The sequence below is a fragment of the Copadichromis virginalis genome, linkage group LG15 (assembly GCF_057382275.1).
Source record: "Copadichromis virginalis isolate Kocher_CV1m ecotype Utaka linkage group LG15, C_Virginalis_male_GT1.1, whole genome shotgun sequence".
NCBI lineage: Eukaryota > Metazoa > Chordata > Actinopteri > Cichliformes > Cichlidae > Copadichromis > Copadichromis virginalis.
In genome coordinates, this window is record NC_140632.1 from 23459869 (window position 1) to 23482862 (window position 22994).

The 22994-nt window shown below is 42.1% G+C and overlaps 1 protein-coding gene across 2 annotated transcripts in view; it reads left to right on the forward strand.

Annotated features, from left to right (window-relative positions):
• Positions 1–22994, forward strand: part of LOC146692468 (serine/threonine-protein kinase D3-like) — a 55795-nt gene that overhangs the window by 26550 nt on the left and 6251 nt on the right. For both annotated transcript variants that reach the window (XM_085432559.1, XM_085432560.1), the window contains exons 3-11: positions 7063–7201; positions 9333–9464; positions 12796–12953; positions 15107–15296; positions 15537–15614; positions 16604–16778; positions 17243–17366; positions 18344–18421; positions 21087–21363. In XM_085432559.1, the coding sequence (XP_085288685.1) occupies positions 7063–7201; positions 9333–9464; positions 12796–12953; positions 15107–15296; positions 15537–15614; positions 16604–16778; positions 17243–17366; positions 18344–18421; positions 21087–21363 (1351 nt within the window). The remainder of the gene's footprint in view (positions 1–7062; positions 7202–9332; positions 9465–12795; positions 12954–15106; positions 15297–15536; positions 15615–16603; positions 16779–17242; positions 17367–18343; positions 18422–21086; positions 21364–22994) is intronic.

Sequence of the window (22994 nt, forward strand, 5' to 3'; positions counted from 1 at the left end):
GCTTTGTCATGTTTAAAGAATGAATGTGCAACTGAAACCTGTTCTGCTGATTAAAGAAACAACATCAGGCCAGCTGAGTGACTGCAGCATCATCCTCCATGCCCTCTAGACACAATTTTATTTCCTCCTATTGGACAACGAGCTAAAGCAGAGCTCTTATAACACAATCCAAACCTACTTAGCTTCAACTTTAGAAAGTAATAACTGATCAGTAACAGTTATTTTGTCTTGTTTTTTTTCCTTTAATCAGAGTTGAGTGGTTGACCATTGAAGAAAACAAATATCGCCTTCGATGGTCCAAAACCCTGCAGCTCTCCACCAGCACATAAAAGCATGACCACACATCACTCATACTAGAATCCTGTCAGTGTTACAACTGCTTTTAATATTTTATTGCTTGCTTTTAAGTCATTGCATGGGTTTCAGCCTCCTTACCTCTCTGCCCTTTTAACTTTAAGTGCTTCCACGGGAATGCTGAGGATGAGGTGCCCCTGGTTGTCCAAGGTTAGGGCCTCGGTGGTTGCAGCAACTGTATCGAGGAATAAACTGCCCCTGACTCCAGCAGACAAGTTTAAAAACAGTTTTTAAATGAAATTTTTTGACAGCAAGTACAAAGAGCCACAAAAGGATCAGGGTTGCAATGTTTTCGGAGGATGTGCCCATCACAAATAGGCCAGCATGAGCTGAGTTTCATCTCCTGTGAGAACTCAGACACCAAATAGTTTCTACAGCTTTTTGTTGTTGTTGTTGTTGTTGTTTATCGTGTCCCTGATCAGACCGTCCTGTTCCCGTGTTTCTGACTGTCAGCATCTCTCTTTTTTTGAGAGGCAGTGTGTAGCCGCACGGCGAATGACTGCAGGGTATTAGTGACGAGACCTCAGCCATAATTCATGATGCACTTTGTGTGTGTGTGTCTGTGTGTGTGTGTGTGTGTGTGTGTGTGTGTTACATCTAACGTGATCCACGCAGCTTGTGCCTCGTCACCTGTTGGGTTGTTTCCTGCTGTCACAGCGGCCTGCAGGATCCACACTGCATGCTTTCTGCACGCTGCTAACATCCTGCTCAGCTCAGCAGGAAGCTGCTCCACCTGCTCCGTCTGCAGGCTGCAGAAGCTGCTGAACTCCAAATCCACTGCACACACACTTTATCACAAAAACACACACACCCTTCACAAAGCTGCAAGAGCACAAACTCTTCAAATTAGCTCCTTATTTCCTCACTAATCAAGTTACTTAGAAGATTTGAGATGGACTTTTATTCACCCGCGTGAATTATGATATAAATAAAAAGGAAAATTAAAAACACCATGTTACAGTGTTTTAAATACACTATACAGGCAATTAGGAGAAACACCATGTACATCTTTACTTATTGCAGGACCAGCTGTGAGTGAAGTCTGGGTGCCGTTAAGTACAGTTTGTGCTCTCAAAAGCAGGAAAACCTCATGTATCAAAATGGCCAGCAGTGAGGTATATACGCTGTATGGTTAAGGAAATAAAACCTGCCAAACCACTGCCACGTTTCCTTTAAATGAAGTCTTTACTTATAGATGTCGTGTCGCAGAGAAGTTAATGTCATTATTTCTCAGGAATTGTGCAGAAAATAACAAAAAGGAAACGGAGAAAGTCGTGAGAGGTAGTGAGAAGTTCCATTTTTACATGTGTTGGTGTTTCTTTGTAACTTATATTGATTTCATACAAATGTATAGGCGTGTCTTTATTAAGCCAGTATGCATTTATTTAAACTTCAAACCTGGCAAAAAACTCATATCTTGCATGGTTGGAACAAGGTCCAAGTAGAGCTTCAACGTGCAACAAGAAATGGGAGTGAGACAAAACATTTTTTGAGCATGCAATGTATTGAAAACAACACTTAAACTGAAACAGGGTGTTTTACAGCTGATCAGAAGTTTAGGACCACATGTCCTTAAAAGGCAAAATCTGTGCAAAAAAATTTCATTTTCTCTCAGGTGGTCACACTGTCATGATGTTCTGATGGCAAAGGCAAATAAACGTTTCCTTTTTGAACATGGTCGGGTTGTTGAACCACATAAGCAGGGTCTCTCACAGCATGCTGTCACTGCTGAGGTGGGATTCGGTAAGACAGCCATTTGGAATTTCTTAAATGATCCCGAGGGTTATGGAACAAAAAAGTCAAGGAAACCCCCCCAAAATTTTTACCAGCACTGAGCTGGAGGATCCAATTGGCTGTCTGTCAAGACACTGGACAATCCTCGCCCCAAATTAAGGACGTTAGTGGTGCTGACTGCGGCCTAATAACTATCAGACGGCATCTGAGACTGAAGGGCTTCAAAAACAAAAAACGTCTTCAAAGGCCTCGTCTCCTTAACGCCACAGAACTGACTGTTTGGACTTTGCAAGAGAGCACCAAACATGGGACATTGAAAGGTGGAAGAAAGGTTTTTTGTTTGTTTTTTTTCCTCATGAGAAAAGTTTAACCTGGATGGTCCTGACAGTTTCCAACATTACTGGCATGACAAGCAGATCCCACCTGAGATGTTTTCTATGCGCCACAGTGGAGGGGGCGCCATAATGGTCTGGGGTGCTTTTTCCTTCAGTGGAACAATGAAGGGACGTCATACGGCCACTGGCTATGTCCAGATGTTGCAGAGAGCATCCCTCATGTCTGAGAGCCCTTGTCTGAGTGGTAACGACTGGGTTTTTTTTAACAGGACAACGCTACAGTACACAGTGACTACAGGAGGAGGGACTTCTTCCAGGAGAATAACATCGCTCTTTTGGACCATCATGTTTGTTCTCCTGATCTAAATCCAATTGAGAACCTTTGGCGATGGATGGCAAGGGTAGTTAAAAAAATGGACAACAGTTCCAGACAGTCTTCACAACTTGGAGAAATGTTCCCACTCGCTTCTTTGAAGCGCTTGCATTAAGCATGCCGCAACAAATTTTTGAAGTGATCAACAAAAACGGTGGAGCTACTCATTACTGAGTTCATGGTTGGAACTTTGATTTCTGCTTTGAAGGGTTTATGGGTTTTTTGGAGGTGTGTTCCTAAACTTCTGATCAGCTGTAAAACAGCCTGTTTCAGTTTAAGTGTTGTTTTCAATACATTGCATGCTCAAAAAATGTTTTGTCTCACTCCCATTTCTTCTTGTTGCATGCTGAAGCTCTACTTGGAACCTTGTTAAGATCCAACCATGCAAAATATGATTTGTTTGCCATTTTTCAGGTGGTCTAAAACTTTTGATCAGGACTGTATATCGGATGAAGGGTTTAGGAGTTTCATCTCCTTTACATGTGCCACCCTCTTTTTTTAAATGGACCAAAGGTAATTGGACAGTTTACTCAAAGGCTATTTACTGGGCAGGTGTGGGCAATTCCTTCGTTATGTCATTATCACTTAAGCAGATAAAAGGTCTGGAGCTGATCTGAGGTGTGATGCTTGCATTTGGAAGATGTTGCTGTGAACAGACAACATGCTGTCAAAGGAACTCTCCATGCAGGTGAAACAAGCCATCCTTAATATGCGAAAACAGGAAAAAAAAACAAAAACACTCCTTTTCCACTCCTGCTATTGTAGCAGGAGTGGCAAAATCTACAGTTTGGTGCATCCCGAGAAAGAAAGAAAGCACTAATGAACTCAGAAATACAAATAGACCTGGACGCCCACCAAGGACAGCAGTGGTGGATGATCGCAGAATCATTTCCACAGTAAAGAGACAAACCTCATCACGACAGCGGTGTGGTGTTAATGTGTTCAAGACTTCAGGCTGTCATTAGCAGCAGAGGGATTTCAACCAAGTATTAAAAATTAACATTTTGTTTTCAGTTAGTTAGGGTGTCCAGTTACTTTGAGCCCGTGAAATGAAGAGATAGTGTTTAAAAAAAACAAAAAAAAACGCTTTAGTTTCTCACATTTTTATGTATTTGAATCGCTTTCTTCAACCCACTGAATTAAAGCTGAAAGTCTGCACTTCAGACTGAGTTGTTTCATTCAAAATTAATTGAAGTAATGTACATAACCAAAATTAGAAAAAAAAAGTTGTCTCTGTCCAAATATTTAAGTTAAGTTTACTGCTAAAACCAGGATTTTTATTTATTCATTCATCGCTTGTCTTAGGCACCATCTGAATGATAAGTGGAGTAACAGGCCAAACAGGCCTAGTTCCAGCTCCTAATTTTCATTCTTGGACTCTACTAGGGTAGCTTTGCATGATTCACGCTTCAGAATAATTCCTATTTATCTAATATGGGTCTGAAATGAGCCCCTTTCAGCCAGTTTTATTCTGATTAGCAGGTGGGTGGGACTTCTGTACCTAAGATGACCAATCAGAAAGGAGTTCATGGTCCCACAAATGTCTCTTTGCGTACATGTTACCGTTTATCCAACAAGCAGAGAGAAGTTATAACCCACGCAGTTCTCAAAAGTCCAGACTGTGCATTGCTGGAAGCAGATGACGTATGCGTCTGCCTGATGCTGATTGGTTGACAAGGGGGCCTGAATAACGGTCACCAGGCGTGAAAGAAGCATGAAACGAATTTCTCCATTGACTGCGGAGCTCTCTGCAGGTAAACAGGTCATCCCCTGCTGAGCCATAAATTCCACCTTTAAGAGATCCGGTCCCACTGACATCCAGAGCTAAGTAGAAAAAACCGTCTGAAACCTAGCATTCAGGGCAGCTTGAAGCCTGAGATATTGTATTTTTAAACTTTCAGACTGTATTTTGATGTATTTTCAAATGTTCTTTAATTATGATGGTGGTGATCAAATGCACATCAATGTAAATATGCACTATTTAGTCCATTTTCCTTATATGGACTAAATGCTCAAATAACAAGTATTGAGAGAAAGTTTTACGAAAGATTATTGGCCTGTCCCCCCTTGCAGAGGCATTGTGCCTCAAGCAAAGCAGCACCGACTCAAACATTAGATTCTCTCTGGGGTTTTTTTTTGGTCTGGGAACTAAACAGAGAAGCGGCTTTGCATTAGACATGGACAGTGACCCAAACGTGGAGCTGTCACCACAACATTTGTAAACTTCCTGTTAAAAGAGAAAAAGGAGCTGTAGCTGCTGAGGAATCTTCATGCTTTTCAGCAGAAAATCTAATTCTTGATTTAATTCTACCTATTTCAGCTGCTGTGGGCTTCTGGTAGTTTCCCAGTGTGGCGTTTCTGTGAATTTGTTTCATCACTTGTTATCTGTTCCTCATACGGAAAGGTTAAGTAATCTTTGACTTTGGAAAGAAGCCGGACCACGACAGGCGATGAGGTCATGATTTTAACAAAAAAAACTTCCATCTAAGTGGAAAAATTGTTGCAGTGAGAATAAACTGATGATAGTTCACTGAAAGGGGTCAAAGGTCAGCAGGCTAGAGCAGCTCTTTTACAGATAGTTCAGCGCGGCTGTAAAACAAATAGAGCACAGAAACTTTGCAATTCAAATAAAAGACGTAAATGTTGGTGTTCTTCTTCCTAATACACTTTAAATTTATATTCAAGGACTAAAATCATATTTACTGATTATCTGGGTTTCCTGCACCAGTTTTAAAGTTCATTCTCTTTTAAACAAAACCTTCTTAGGTGCTTTATTCACTGATGATCTCCTGTTTTGCATGCTAGTGCTCAGAATGGCACAAAATATAAAGACACTAACTACTATCAGTGTATCCCCACACATACACATTACCCAAGTATATTACGAGGCTCATTTTAAATTTGTTATTTTTAAAAATCGGTCTTATTTTTGAAAGACCAGTTGCTGCTAACTGTTCCAAACACTGAGTCAGAACTTTTTGAAAAAAATCCCACAAACGAGACAGGAAGTGGCCCGCCTGAGTGTAAAAAGTGCTTTATTACATGTGTTTATGTCTAAGAGTCGCTATCCATTTATCTCTTTCATCGCACAGATTATGATGAATGAGTCCTCCTCTTCAGTCATACTTGATGGGTTTTCCCCTCGGGCTATAATTTTAAAAACCTACCGCGGGATAAAAGCCGCAGCAGGCGGCAGTGGTGTAATATGTTAGATTGCTTTATTTTGAAAGCTAGCTAGTTCCTAGTTGGAAACGAGTTACCACTAAAAGCTGCCCTAAAGGCTCTGTGTAAAGTGAAGCCATTAAGCTAATCTAGCAATATTTCTTGGCCAACAGGGGGCGCCTGCTCTGGTTTAAAAAGACATGAGAGGAAAATGACCTTACTTTTTACTGAGATCAAAAATAAAGTGACCACTTTCCTGATGGCTGCAAGGTCTCGGTCACTAATTTTAAGTCTTATTGAATAAAACGTTTACCTTCTCAGTTTTGGCACTTGGAAAGACAGTAAAGCAGGGTAGGCTGTAGTGTCACTACAGTATAAACTGTAATGTCCTTCAGTGTCACTGTTAGATCCACTCTTATTCACGATGCCTGGTTTCAAAAGCTAAGTTGGTGATACCTGAAATCCTCAGACTGATTCTTAAAAAAAAAAGCACCAGTGGGTGAAATCCTAAAATTATTTGTTAACTAATCAATCAGCACTCCACCCTATTGAGTAACTGTGCTCACCTCATGCAAGTGAAAAATTAAAAATGGCATATCCAGCATACATAAAACCAAAATTGAGGCTTCAAAACTGCTGTTCAAACTAATGGGTAATGTCACAGTGGATGTGTCCGTCTTTTATATACAGTCTGTATTCGGCTGTATGTTGTAGCGATCAGCAGAAGGGGAAGCTGGGGGGGGGGGGGGGGGGCATGTGGTCTGTAACTCAACCACCACACCACAGGAGTCAGGTGAACATGTAAAACCACCATGAGGCTACGACTGTGCCTGACTGATTTTTATGAGTGTTGCATGAATGTATCGCTTTCTGTTTTTCTTTGTTTAATTTTCTGGATAATTGTTCTTTCAAACTGTAGCCCGGTGTTTTGGAATGATCAGTTTTCTCTGTGAGGGCACAAATGCAGTCACCTAGAGTCCCTAAAACATTTGAATAGCGCAGCACGTTTAACACTACCCGTGTGTCTGTGTCGTTTCTTTCATTAACCTTTTGCAGCTCGGACGTGAACTCTGAGCAATAACACCTCCCCTTTTCCCTCCTCAGTTTCCTGAATGTGGATTTTTTGGGATGTACGACAAGATCCTGCTCTTCCGTCACGACCTGAGCTCGGACAACATCCTGCAGCGTCTGATCTCCGCTGAGGAGATCCAGGAGGGCGACCTGATCGAGGTGGTGCTCTCTGGTAAGGAATGAATAATTTTAGTCCGTTTTCTTTTTTTTCCCTCAGCAGGTGGATATAATGTTCGAATTGATAAAAAACATTTATCAAACATGCAAAACTCCGAGTAGTGATGGAATCAAGTGTGCATACATAGCCAGAAATGCTGCAGCCCTACCCATCCACAACCCATCACTCCAATCCTGCCCCGTCGGAGTTTAAATGTAGCTGATCTGGTGTAACTGATCACCCCGTGCCAGCCAGTTTGCGGCCTTGCAGGGAGTTTATGCTAAATGTCGTCACAGCTGCAGGCCCATGGTGCACTTGTGGTGGTGTTTCGACTCGTCATACACCTCCTGATTTCTTTAACCTGACACATGTAGCAGTGTCTACATGATGCATCAATGCACGAGGATGGAGATGCTGAGATGGCACAGAGCAAGATCGCTGCAGCATTTGAACGAAATGCCGAAAACGTGCGTGACTGCTTTGTTTCCTGTTTCAACTTCTTCTTCTCCTGTTTTCAGTTCTGAAATGGTGTAATTTTTCTACTTGGAGTGTTTAGAAACAGACTGAGATAGAGTCCAGCTTTTATTGTCCCGTTAGTGCTTTTATTAGTGTTTCTATTTAGACTGAATGCCCCTTTTCTTGTTCTCTTGAGTGTACCTTAGGTTTCTCTTTTTTCTGAATTTCATGCTTGAGCATGTCCTGTATAAATAACATTCTTTCACATTTTTGTCAATAATCATTGTATGTCCTCCTCTGGTAGCTGCTGAGTCTTTCCCAGTTTTTAAGTTCTTTATTTTCAGACAAGTAGATGATGTCCCTGAGATCTTAGCCTGCTACAGCTTAGAAAGATGCACAGACATTAATGAGATAAGCATGAGTAAAGAAAGAAAGCATGCTGCAGAAACAGAAGACACACTTACAACTGCATGTTGTCGTTTTTTGTGGGATTTCTTTTTTTGGATTTTCTATAAATCATGGTTTAATATTTGGGAGCTCAGGACCATTTAAGGTATGAACAAGAATCAAAAATGATTCCAGCTAATAATAAATAGATTAACTTTAAAATCAGCAGTAAGAATAAAATAATTGTTTAAAATGTATCTTAATGAAAAACACGGTCGTTTATTAAATGAATCAAATTTGCCTAACCGTGTATTTGGTTTCACACTGAAGTCAAAGGTAAGTTTTAAACATTTAAATTGTATCTTTATTATGTATTTTCGCATCAGTTTCGTATCCTCCGGGTAAAATGAGGCTGGCACAGATCTCGTTTCCTCTCCACCAGCGCCGCCTCCCTGGGTCACCCCCGTTCGCTCTAAACATAATATTGTGCATAGGATTGTCACTTCCTGAAATGTGTCAACATGTTGGGCTGTGAAAACTAAAACTGACACCTTTACAGCCGAACACCCAGACGCAGAGCCGCGCCAGGTTTAAATTACACAGGAGGGTGAAAACGTATCGCAACCGCACAGGGTGCAAACCCACGACCACTTCCTCCTCCTCCTCGTGCACCTCTCGCTGCTACTGCTGCAAAACCCTGCAGAGCTCAGCTGGTTTATTTCACTGTTACCATTCGAGCTGCTACCAGAGCGCCAAGCGATCAAGATGAAACCGGCTCTAGTGTGATTCTTGCTGCTCGGTTGAGTTGTTTTCCAGCTTTTATACACACAAGCAGCACAAAATGGTCTGTGTGGTTGTGTATATATGTAGTACATACACATTACATTTAAAGTAGAGGAAACATTTTCAAAAAATGCAATAATTAAAGGTTGAAAATGCAAAGAACACATCCAATAACAAGATGTTTTTATGTGTTAGCTTGAAAAGTTCATCCTCATTTAAACACTTTTCTCTTCTCTTTACTTGCATATTTTAAATCCTGTGTAACTTCAGCTAATACTTCAGGGTACAACTAACACGTGAGGCTTTCTACTTTTGTAACCCCTGAATGGCACTCCCAGACATTGACGTTTAGTGTATGTGTGACCATTTCTAGCGATAAATTCATTTGTCAGATTGTAATTCTGATACGCTCACGCTCAGAGCCCGAGCATCATCATTTTGGGGGACCATCTCCTGGCGCGGGTGGAAAGCTTCCCACAGAGACAGTCATAGTCTGACTGCGTGTGTGTTTCTGTTTCAGCTCTCGCCACAGAGGAGGACTTCCAGATCCGACCTCACACTCTGTACGTTCACTCCTACAAGGCACCGGCCTTCTGCGATGACTGTGGGGAGATGCTGTGGGGGCTCGTCAGACAGGGACTCAAATGTGAAGGTGAGGAAGCACTCAGGAAGCTTCTAGGCTGCTGACATGTCCGTTTCCGCTCAGAGAACCCCGAAATCTTAGTCCCGGGAACTGTTTTTCTAACACAGTGGCTAGAAGTTTTGTCCAAGGAACTTTACATCCCAGGTATTTTTATTCCGGGAGCATTTAGTCCCAGGAATTTCTTTTCAAGGAAGGGGTTAGTCCCACAGCTCTAACTCTCAGAACTTTTCCTCTGATATGCTGTGATGTACTTTGTCCCCTTAGAGTCTTTGACTATTTTTCTCTGTGCTGTGGCAGAAGACTCAAAGACCCAATAAATATAAAAAAGCTGTTATTTAAATGCTTAATGGAAGTGGGCAAAAATAAATTTTTTAAAAGAGTTCAGTCTGCATTTTAGGCTCGCCGTCTCCCGCCGGAAGGCAAGAGCTCATACTCGAGATGGAGGATGTGCGAGGGGTCCGATAGAGCTCTCCGTGCCAGGAAATTTTATTCCCAGAAACGCTTTTCAAGGAAGGGTGGTCGGAACAGTCCCACAAAACATTTTCTAATGGAAGGAAGAGACAGGTGGGCTTACAGACGGAGGAGCTGAATAAAACAAAACAGGCACTGCACCAAGGCTCCCTATAAAATAAACAGGATTATTTTGAACTATGAAACATGCAAAGCCGCTCTAGTAGAGCCAGAGATGAGTTTTTGGAGATGAATTCACACAAAAAATTGCCCCAAAAATGACCACAAAACAAATATATTTGTGCAGTTGCCAAACCCTAAGTAACAGAGAAGCAAATACGTAGAAAATATAGATGCTGTCCTAGTGTTTGAATTCACAGTTCTTGGCTTACATTTAAGTCTCATTTTCTCAATTTTCAGCAAAAAATTGTTGTTAGCAAAAATTTCATGGCTGTGCCGGCTGCATGTTCAAAGTGAGTGTTGGACCCTGCCAGGGATCTGGTTTGGTGTTTGAGTTGGGGTTTGGTGAAGCGAGCAGTATGAGAGTCAGCACATTAAAGGTTGTGGTTCTCTGCCACCACTCTTGGGTTGAGGTACAGTTTTAGCCCCGAGTGAGGGAGTTAGGGGAGGGAGCGAGGTCGTTGTGGCACTGGCAGCAGTGTGGGCGCTGTCCCGAACTGCTTTTACCCTCACCTGGTCATGAGCTCTGGTTAGTGACTGAACAAATGATTGGCAAATGCCTGCATCCAAAATGAGCTTCTGTGAGTGGGTGGGCTGAGCCGGGCTCAGTGGGTGAGGGGCTCAGTCCTCTGGATGGAGCTCAGAATAGAGCCATTGCACTCTTGTGCCAAAAAGCCAGCTCGGGTGATCTGGGTGTGTGGGAAGACCCAGAGTTACAGATCCAGGTCTCACTGGAGAGATGATGGGAACACCTTGGGTTAGTCTCCCAGGAGGAACTGGAAAATTTTGGAAAAAGTTTTGGAATATCTCGCTTGGCCTGCTAAGAGCAGTCTAACGATCATGAGCATAAAGTCTCAGATTTAGTCATCAGAAATCCTTTTCAGGATGTGTGTGCATTAAAATAGGCTCCTCACTATTTAAACATTAAGATGGGAAGTGATGTCAGTGATTCAGCAGGGATGTAATAGAGGTCCGGCAGGCTGCATGCTATTCCCTCTGAGTGACCGATAACTGGACCTTCAAACCTATAAAACTCGACTGTTTAAACCTCCATCAGAGTTCACAGTGATGTCATGTTTGCTTTAACACGTCTCATAAACTTTTATTTTCCCTGAGGTAACACGTGGTGGCTTCTCGGGTTTCCACCACGTCCACGCTGACCAAATCATCACCTCGAGGGGAAAAAAAAGAAAGAAAGAGGCATACACACACTCGGATATTCACACACTGGTTTTTAGACCTGATTTTAAAGCTGCAGCGGCTCGTCGACTTCCTGCAGTCATTTTTCAGACAGTCTTGTCTTTAACGTTTTGATCTCGGCGCTCTGTTGTGATGCCGAGCAGAGAGACACCCGAGCAGCTGATGTTTGGCTTCCGCTTGTACGTTTGAAATGGTTAAAAATGAAAAGTTCCCAAACCTGAAGCGACAGAAAAAAAATAGAAAAACAACCTTGATGGAAGAAAATTTTAGCTTTTTTTTTTTCCTGCACTTTTAAGCTTCAGATGTTGTAAACAGCTTTCTGAACCACATCCTGGACTCAATAAATTCTGTGTTTTTAAACAGATAATTTGGCTATGAGAAGATTGTTGGGCATAAATGAACCTTTAGAAGAGTAAATTAATACTTTGACACATTTTAATGCATTTATCTGATAAATAATGGGCCTTACTTTGGCCTTACTCGTACAGACAGATTGTTCATGAAGTCTGTGCTCCAGCTGTGAGCAGGCATCTGAATTCAATACAGCTTGTTGACCAGACGTGCTATAAAGTTGGTACTTAGTGCTGTCGTCGCATGACCCTACACTGGTTAATTTGAACCGTATCCATATTTCATATAAGCCAGTGATGTTGAGTAACCTGGTTTTGCATAGAAAATGGACAGAAAGGACTTAAAAGCCCGGCCCTGTCTGAAGGGTTAAAATTTCCTTGGTAAGAAAAATGAAAGGTTCATGCTCTGCTTTGGCCCTGCTGTGTTTTATCAAGAATCTGCATTCCTGAGGTTTAGTCTCGGCACATTTTAGCCACAAAAGCTACAAAATGACCCTCCTGCAGCACAAGACCAGAGATTTATGTTCAATTCAATTTTCAATTTAATTTTATTTACACAGCGCCAAATCACAACAACAGTCGCCTCAAAGTGCTTTATATTGTAAGGTAGACCCTACAATAATACATACAGAGAAAAACCCAACAATCATACGACTCCCTATGAGCAAGCACTTTGGCAACAGTGGGAAGGGAAAAACTCCCTTTTAACAGGAAGCAACCTCCAGCAGGACCAGGCTCAGGGAGGGGCGGCCATCTGCCGCGACTGGTTGGGGAGAGAGAAGGAAGACAGGATAAAAAACATGTTGTGGAAGAGAGACAGAGATTCAAAGCAGCTGAACATGGAAGCAAAGCTGCTGATTCACAGGTTTATCTGTGTTTCTACTCTCATCTGTGGTTGTGAAACCAAAAGAATGAAATCATAGATATGAATGATAGATATGATCTTTCTCAATTGTTGTTGGGGCTCTGGCTTAGAGAGAGGGTGAGACTAGGATGCCTCCCGGGGAGGGCCTTGGTCTCATCCTGGAAGAGCTGGAGGTACTGGGGGTGTCTCCCAAAGGCCGTGGGTCGGACTTGGTTCCTTTATTAACTTCGGGATCAGAACTTCAGTTGAACTGTGAATCTTAATGATGATTAATAATGATTCCTCTCCTGTGCAGGATGTGGACAGAACTACCACAAGCGGTGTGCGTTCAAAATCCCCAACAACTGCAGCGGCGTGAGGAAGAGGCGACTGTCAAACGTCTCCCTGCCAGGCGCCACCTTGTCTGTCGCTCGTCCACCTTCCACTGACTTCAGCCCGGCTCTGCAGGAGGAGGTGGGTCTGCTGCGCTCGCATGAAATCACTCATTAGTCGTATTCATTTTAGTTGGTTTTTTGGTTGTTGTTTTTTTTTTGTTGAATGAGTTAAAATGTATGCACAGACTTCCCTTGCAGTTGTGCAGCCCCAGTACACACACACATACACACACACATGCACTTTCTGTCTGATGGCTCGAGGCAAACCGCTTGATTTTTCCATCCGGTTCAAGCCAACAAGCAGAGAGAGTCACAGTCAGATTCTCACAGGCTGAGCAAGCACACAGATCAGAGGGGGACCCGAGCACAGTCAGACCCATATACGTATCTGACCTGAGTGGACCCGAGCAGCATGTTGTGCAATCAGTTAGTCTGATTGATTAACAAGCAGCCAAGCTAGATTTTACAGATCCCAGAAAGAAACTGTTCCTTTAAGAGACCCGATGTGTGATCACGCTCGGGCAGCAGATCCTAAAGAAGTCTCACTTTCTTCATGGACATTTCAGATAATTTGGACTTTGTTAGGAGGTCTAGAGGTCCATGCACATATGGTGAATCAGTGAAGTGAGAAGGTGGATTATCCAACTGTTCTGTACTAATTCAGGCCCATTGTGTCACATGCTTCCTGCTCCTGCCGGGACAGTGCCCTGCAAGCTGCATGCTGTACAAGGACAGTCATTGTTCTTGTTCTCGTGGATGGAAAAGAGTTTGTCTGTACGCCGCTTTCACGATGAGTGAGCAAATCTCTAAATTTGATGTTTCAGATCAACCTCTGAAGCTCTGACTACTCCTTTCATTTCCTTTTAGTTAGAACTAATAAAAAAAAACATCACTCAAAGACCAAAAACGAGAGAAACTTTCACCTAAAGATCAGCTGCGTGATCCCGCCACAGTCCAAACGCTCGCTCGTTAGGTTAATTGAGTGTTAGTTGGCTTTAGATGTGGGCGTGCGAGTGTCTAGTTGTGTGTCAGCGTGTTAGCCTTATGGTGGACTCAATCCAGACACATACAACAGAACGCAGAACAAACTCTACACTAATTCATGTTTTTAGAAGCGTTTGTGTGCTTGTGTGTTATTCTGTCTGTGAACACGATAGCTTGAAAAGTTTTAAATGAATTCTGATAAAACTTAAAATTTGGCTTACATCCACCAAAAGCTTCCGGCCAACATAATGGTTTACAAAAATCCTCATATATGTCACGTTTGACCTCTGACCTCTCCTTTGAGGTCAGTAGATTGCTATAAAGAGTTAGTTTTTTAGACTAACAAGAACATGCTGTTGACCCGCAAGCTGGCCGAGTTGCTCCAGCAGATTGTGTGTCAGAAGGAGCTTCAGGAGGGCAAACTGCAAACCTCATAAAGTGCATTTAAAAAGAACAAAGAAAACTAAATTTAATACTTTTCCCTTAAATGTAAATGATGCTAGGAGAGTGAGTCACCTCAGCACAGATTTGTGCTTCTTGTTCACATTATGAACACAGAGCACCTTTACTGTGATAATCAGTAGATAAGTCTGCCAACACCCACGTGAAGCTGCGCATGCATGAGCGCAACAACATAACAGGCTCGCCTGTTTCCAGATTCAGCTGATTGCCTCTTTCAGGATGTTTGTGGTAATTAATAAAATAACTTGCATAAAAATGGAGAAAAAAAAGAAGACTGCATCATTTGTTGTTTATATTTGAAAGTTGAATCCACAGATGGTTCAGACATCTTGGTTCTGTATCGGTACAAAATACTATAAACTGAAGATTTGCCAGAGGCAGAAGAACTGAGATAAAATCTGAACTCTTGACCTCATCAGTCAGAGGATCTGGAAGCCCTGCTGGGAGAGGAAAGGTCACTGAAGCTAAAGCTGTTCTCAATGATCACTTTTGATTCTATGAAAAACATTTCTGTCCTGGTGGAAGTCGTCTATTCCAGGGTGGCAGTGCCCTGCAGATATAAAAGATAAGGGTAGGAATTATTAAGCACTTTCTGCCTCCAGCGTCTAAGCGTGATGTCTTTTAATGATTAGTTTTTACATGAAGAACAAATTTAAATACAAACTAAAATGAGTTACTGAAGTGTTATTGGTCAGTTTGCTCTCTGTTTGGAAATCTGAGCATAAACAGAAAAATAAATCCTATTTCTTCTTCGCATTTTTGTTTCTGTTCCCCGCCCCTCTGCAGCGCCCTCTTCTGGGCGCCATGAAGCGCAACTCCCTGCTGAGCGGCCGGCCCATCTGGATGGAGAAGATGGTCCTGGGTCGGGTGAAAGTCCCCCACACTTTCTCCGTCCACACCTACACCCGTCCCACCATCTGCCAGTTCTGCAAACGCCTGCTGAAGGGCCTCTTCCGCCAGGGCCTGCAATGCAAAGGTGACGACACACACGCAAAAACACACACACAGGAAAGTCTTAGAAAACCAACAGTCCAAACTCCAGAGATATTCAATCTGCTGTGAAGTCCTAACCTTCCTTCACTTTTTTCTTAATCGCCCTGTGAAGTGTGTGGGGGGACTCTGCAGTACTCTGTGGGAACCGTCGGTTACTCTTCGTCACATGGTTATTCAAGAAGTTTAAAATGTTTAATATGTTTTTTGTATGTTTGCTTTTTAGACTGTAAATTTAACTGCCATAAGAGATGTGCAGCCAAAGTACCTCGAGACTGCCTGGGCGAGGTCGACTTTAACGGAGGTGAGTCGTTTTCACGTTTACCGCTTTAATCATCTGAAACCTTTGATGGGCAAAATTTAATATCTGCAGACAGATTCTGACGCTGTAGGCAAAGGACGGGAGATTTGCTCTTGGACTCTTTTTAGTTTCTTCCTGTTGTTGGATTTTTATTGACCGCTGAGGACACTTTGGTTTCATACAGGTAGAGAAGATCAAGGAGGAAATGCAATCTCAAAGCCGTCAGCTGCCATCTCATGACAGTTTATGCGATTAGGTTCTTCTGACCAGCGCAGGGAACAGGAAGTTGGCTATACACAGTTGTGCCCAGAGGCTAAAACAAAACCGTTAAATGGACAGTTAAATGGGTTCCCACCCTGGCTACTGTTTATCTGTAACACCATATCTGATTTCCTTTTTTATTATTCATTGGAACATACGCCCTCCATACAACAATAAAAGACAGCAATTTAAATAATAATTAAAATGACTAACACTGAAAAGAAGTCAAAAGAAAATAATAAAAGATTACATGAATAAAATTAGAAAACACAACACAGAATTTCTTGCACTCAAGGCAGAAAATATTTTTTAAAAAACCCTCAACTGAGGTTTTGATGTCAAAAAATTTCTAATTTTAAGTAATAAGTTTATTTTGATAGAAAAGAAAAAAGTGACTTCATTTCGCTCCCTGATTACCCTAACAATGATTTTCCTTTGGGTGACCTGCTCTACGAGACAATGAAATGAGTGGGGAGTCTATATAAGAAATGAAGGAGACAGAAATCTCACGTTTGCAGAGCTCAGACTTTACACTGATCACGTCAGAGTATTTTTGATCTATTTTTGATTTTTATTTTTTTAAACTGGATTGAGAAACGTTTTCATTTCAAGTCTTTGGCATTTTACACCTAACCCCTACTGGCCATTAGAGGAACTGCAGCTCAGTGAAATCTCGGGCTGGAAGTTTTAAGACCTGTTCCCAGGCTCTCATGTTTTTCCTGTTTCTTCAGAGCCAGCCAGTCCTGGTATGGACTCAGAGGCGACGATGGAGGTGGACTGCGATGTGAACAGCGATGGAGGTCACAGCATGGACGAGCAGGACGAGCAGTCCACCGAAGACAAGATCTTCTTCGGGGGTCCCTGCACAGACTGCGAGAAGGATGACGAGACGGTCAGAACGATCAGGTGAAGCAGACGACTGGAACTGGTGACGGGCTTTAAAATAGCATTATAAAAATCTTAATTTATCCTCATGAGAAAATCTATTGAGCCTCAGTATTGGATGCTTTGTCATAAGTAGAGATCATGATATGTGTGATGTGAACAGGTTCGATTTCTCTCGGATATACGGTACAATTTCAAAGTGACGTCCAGTGTTGGATGGCATGTTTTTACCCCCGTCAGCAATAAACCACAAGCATGGCTCCACCCTCATGTGGTTTGTAACCGAAATCTACAACAAACGAGTGTGTTCAGTGTTAAGAGAGCCTAGAGCTTTAGAGAAGAGAAAAGAAGGAACTCCTCCAAAGACTTGCATGCATTTTATTTTTTTTATTTGAATCTTTGACATTCTCATTAGTATCGTATTTTTGTGTGGGCTTTTTTTCCTTAAAATGCTTCTTTGCATGTTTTTATTTGGTTTCACGCAGCCCGTCGACCAGCAGCAACATCCCTCTGATGCGTGTGGTCCAGTCCATCAAACACACCAAGAGAAAAAGCTCCACAGTGGTTAAAGAAGGCTGGTTGGTGCACTACACCAACCGTGACAACCTGGTGAGATGAAGCACAAAACACAGACAAACTAAGGTGTCTTTTGAGCTTTTTTTTAGGCCTTTGGGTGCCTGACAAACACAGCTGGTCTGTTTGCAGGAACAACAACAAAAGCAGGAAATATCTGAATTCATTTTATAATTAAGTAAAAATATCAATCCAGTCTAATCCTTTGGCTTTGGCTAAAAGCTCTTAGGAGCAGCAAAAAATTCCAAAAAACAGACACAAACACTAAAAGCTAAAACATTTATAGGCAATATTCAAACACAAGACATATGAAACACAATGCAAATATAAAATTTGTACATTACACTGTAAGCACTAATTGGCTAATGTGAATAGCATTTTTCAATAATGTGCTTCGCTGTAGGAGTTACTGGGAGAAAGGCAAAGCCGTCACTAATCCCAGCGTCGTATTTAGAAAATGTAATAAAAGTGATGTTAATCTGCACCAAAATTTCAAACGTTCTTCCTTTTTTATTTGCTCTACCTCACTGCCAAATTTCAAATATTTCAGCTTGGTAGTTTTTGGAGATGAACAAACACGGGGCACTGATAACCTACGTCAGCTTTAGCACTGCAGTCTGGAAGTTCGAGGTGCTTCATCAAGTCAGTGCAGAAATTATTAAATCCATTTTAATCACTGAGCTTTGGTTTTTGGTATATATCCACACAATCTGGAAACATGTTCTACATGCAAATGCTCTACTAGAAATGAACAAGCAGTTAAGTGCATCAGGTGAACACATCTATTGTCATCCAGGGAATTAAATTATTGGTCAATAAAAAGACTCTGTCCTACATATAGTACTGTTTGAAACGGTTTCTTGTACTTCAGATACTTCCATTTATATCCATCACTCAAAACCTCAAAGGAAAGTCTTTGATTACTGGAAACTAAAAGAGATTTAAAGATTTTTATTTTCTCTCTGGACTCAGATTCAAAGCATTCTCCCTAATGACAAGTTTTGTCTTTGCAGAGGAAGAGACATTACTGGAGGCTGGACAGCAAGAGTCTGACTCTGTTTCAGAATGAAAGTGGAGCCAAGTATTACAAGGTAGGAGACCCGGTGAGCCCCGGATCTAGTTTCAGCTGCTCGGCCAAACAAAGCAGCGACGTGAAGAGAAGAGCTGGAGGGAGTCGGGTTCATACCGTAACACAGCATGAACCTCATAAGACATTAACACACATCACTGTCTGCTTGTCCACTGTAATTGTTCCAAGAGCAGGTTGTCTATCATTGGTTGAAAGCTCTGTGTTGATAATGTAACTTAATATATTTAAAGAAAGGTGGCAAAGAAACATTAAAACTATCTGTTGTACCGACACTGACATTGAATAATGTGCCATTTACTGGCCATTTCAGTAAATGGCCTGTATTTGTATAGCGCTTTACTAGTCCCTAAGGACCCCAAAGCGCTTTACACATTCAGTCATCCACCCATTCACACACACATTCACACACTGGTGATGGCAAGCTACATTGTAGCCACGGCCACCCTGGGGCGCGCTGACAGAGGCGAGGCTGCCGGACACTGGCGCCACCGGACCCTCTGACCACCACCAGTAGGCAACGGGTTTTGGACACAACGACGAGACTGTCCAAGCCAGGGCTTGAACTGGCAACCTTCCGATTACAAGGCGACCTCCCAACTCTTGAGCCACGATCGCCCATTGTGATTGTAACAAGAACTGGGTGCATACGTTTGAATTTATTTTAGACTTTCTTTAATCCAAGGACAAACATATACATTCGCTCACTCAAATATTTTTAAGAAGTGGTGCTGATGTTTCTACAATGTCTTAAGTTCACGTTGCTAAGGCCTGTTAACTGTTGGTGATCACAATTGGCTTCAACTGGTGGTTCCTCTTTGCCAGCATAAAAGGATTTGTTTGACACCACTCATTGGACTGACCCATACTCAAAACCATGGAGAAGTCCAAAGAATTCAGTGAAGATCTAAAAAGGTCATCCAAGATTCAAGATCATTGTTCAAAAAATTGTTGTTTGGATATGTCACCACTTTGGTGAGGTTGGGAAGACAAACCCAAACTGTCACCCTCGGATGATGGACAACCCAGGAACCACCAAGGTTGAAGCCTGCCATGAACAGTCCACAGTGAAGTGAGTTTTACGTCACTAGACTGAGTGGTTGCTGACCAAGAAAGAAGCCCCCTCTCCAGAATCAGCACCATCAAGCTTGACTAAAATTTCCAGCTGCCCACATGGACACGCCAAATAACTGCTGAAGAAAAACTTTATGATTTATACAAGATAAAGAGCGACAGTGATAAGAGGTGTTTGAGAAGTAAAGGTGAGGTTTTCAAACCTACTGTAAAGCATGGCGGTGGTAACATCATGTTCTGTGCCAAAGTAGATGAAATAATAAACAAAAAATACTTCAAATCCACAGACGCTTGAAACTTGGATACAATTAGCTGTTCAAACAGAACAGGCTAAATTTAAGCTTCTGGAATGGGCTTCACAAATCCTCGACCTCAACCCCATTAAAGATTTGTGGGCTACGCTTTAAAGCCATGTCCATGCCAGGAAACCAACCAGTTTGAATGAATTCTACCAATTCTGCCAATAAAAGGTGTCAAATATTCATATTGAACCAGAAGCTTGTTGGTGGCTACCAACTCTGGTCAACTTGCTAAATATTGGGTGTGATGTTTATATCTGAGCCCGTATGTAGGCTTTTGACCATGTGTGAATGAGAGAAAATCCAAAATAAATTCAAGCTCATAATTCTTGTTTTTAAAGTCATTAAAGATGCATGCTGCACAGTCATTTAACTGGAAAAGCAACAGTTCAAAGAAGTCACTAAAAGACCCAAATTACCACGACATTTATGCCCATGACGAGTGCCTGTAAACTTTAGCAGCAGTGTGCTCACTGATGTGTTTTTAATGACAGTGCAGATCTGTGGCTTTTATTTATTTTTTTAATCCAATTTTGAACTTCCAAGTTGGACTAAATAATTTCCTTGAAAACTGTGATCACTGAATTCAGCTGCAGCTCCATCACTTCCCTCTCTCATACCTCACGTCCTTTTATCTTGCGCCTGCCGCCGACCTGTTGACCTTTAGCACAAAGCGCAGCAGAAATCCTCCTTTGAAGAGAAAGCCAGGGAGGAGGTATGGAGCACAAGGCCGGGGAGGTGGGGTGGTTGGAGGGTGGGGGATCTGTGGTGGTTTTTGGAGATGTCGGGTCGCTTCCCTGCCGCCTCTTTGGCTCACTGCCACACTGCCAAGTGCCCGAAGCTTCTAAGGCACGTCCTGCCTTTTAATCAGAGGATGAAAAGATGGTGATGGGAGGGCGTGGCTCGGGGTGAACTTGGCAAAAGGTTCAAATGAGTCCGAGGAGCGTGGAGACACCACTGAGCCAATCGCTCTTTTTGAAATGTTTGATCTGGCATGGTTAAGGGTTTGTGGAGGGGTGCAGGGTTTCTGCACTCTGCCAGAAAAGGAAGGAAGAGAAGTTTTAAACACTGACATTCAAAGAGTGTCTTAGTTTTAGCAAGGAGAGGAGAGGTGCTCGGATGGAGCCCTCTGGATAATTTCAAGACCTCATGGATGATTCTGACTCTTAAAGAATAAAATCAAATCAGAGAAGATATGTTCTATAAGTGCCGAAGTTCAAGTTCAGGCTAAAGGGACCTTTTTAGATTACTTCATCCACAAGACCCAGGATTTAAACTTTCTTTTTTATTCCATAGGAGATCCCCCTGTCTGAGATCCTGCAGGTGGAGCCGGCGCAAGACTTTGGCAGACTGCCTCAGGGTAGCAACCCACACTGCTTTGAGATCATCACGGGCAGCATGGTGTACTACGTCGGGGAGGACAACGGTGGCCTCTACCACAACCCAGCTTTGGCAGCATCTGGCGTGGGACGGGATGTAGGGCAGAGTTGGGAGAAAGCCATCCGGCAGGCGCTGATGCCCGTCACACCCAAGGCTAGCGTCGGCACGGGGCCAGGCCAGGGGAAGGATCACAGTGAGTAACGGACCCTCTTTAGTCTTTGGTCCTGTTCTTGGTTTTGCCTGTTCCTTCTGTACCTTCAGCAGGAAATTCAGTTTTGTGTAAAAAAAATACGGATGTGACCGCTGTGTCTGAAAAGCCAATGTAGAAGTTAATAGCCAAAAAACAAACAAACAAACAACCCCCCCCAAAAAAGTCCAGTCATTTTCTTTTCAAGCTCTCAATACTACCATGAACTGAATGGCTAAATAAATATAGAAGTGTCATAAACCTGCATTTATTCTAACGGCCAGCAGGGGGCGGTGGGTCTTGCTGCAATGGAACATTCTCATTTTTTTTAACTATGACTTCAGTAGATATGTTATGCTATCTGCAGGTCATACTGAAAAAAACAAACTAGGAATTAATTTTGTGAAGTATTGTCATTTCTAAGGTCAAAAATTGAGATTTAACCCGTGACTTATCAGACACAACTCAAAACACCAAGATGGCGACCGTGACAGTGTTTAGTTTGAGGCTTTTCAAACCAAGATCATGGTGGCTACACCAGTCTTTCTTTTACTCTCTCTGTGGTTTACAAGCGTGTAAAAAGACAAAAACAGAATATTTGAGGAATTAGTCTTGCATTTATTCATGTTACATAAGACTCAACCTCTTGAGGAATGGCAACCAATCAAAAAAGTGAACCCAATAACATGACACTCATATTGGCTTGTTCATTCCAGCTAAATTAAATGATTGAAAATGAGAAAGCACCGTCAGTTCTCTTGCAAGATTTAATGGTCCATTGGCTCCCCAATGTGATAAAGTCGTTCCGTACAGTCAGAAACATTCCCAAAGCGTAATGGTTCCACCTCCATGCTTGACTGCGGGAATGTGTTACTGATGGTCTTCTTGGTGCCTTCAGGTCATTAACAAGCTTCTCCTGTGAGGCAAGCTCTTGTTTGGAGCTAAAGCACGAGGGTGACTGATGGTCATTTTAGATTTCTTTCATTTCCCATTTATCACCTTCTCACTGAGCTTCGTGTTGCTCGTCTTGTAGTCTGTTCTAGTCTTGTTCTTTGACATCTCGTTGCTCTTGTCCGTAGTGGTGGAGAGGCTGGAATGTTTGAAACCGGTTCTTTAGCGAGGTGTGCTTTATACACAACAAGGAGAGATCAGGAGTATCTGTAATTGATTAACTAACTCTAATCTGCGTGCCCATTTGGCTCACAGCCAGTCTGTGGAAGCAGGAACTCTAGCTGGGTTACAGATCAAATACATACTCAATGACACAAATCAATTTAACTTTTATGTAATGTGTTCTTTCTGGATTTTTGGTTGATACTCTGTTTCTCTCTGTTTAAATGAAACTATTGTAAAAATCAGAAACTGTTCATTTGTTTGTAAATGAACAAACTTACAAATTCAGCAGGAGATAAATTATTTCCCCCATTGTATGTATACTTATAGACATATTTTTAAACCTGTGGATATTTCCACTGATGGATTGCATCTACTTTTGTTGTACATGTAGTAGAAAAGCGTTGTTATGGTTTGTTCTACCTCTGACGACCTTTCTGTGTCAGTTTGTATATTTTTAGAAAGATGGAATATCTTTCTAAATTTTATCTTTATGTAATAAAAGGCAGATGTTTGATAATGGA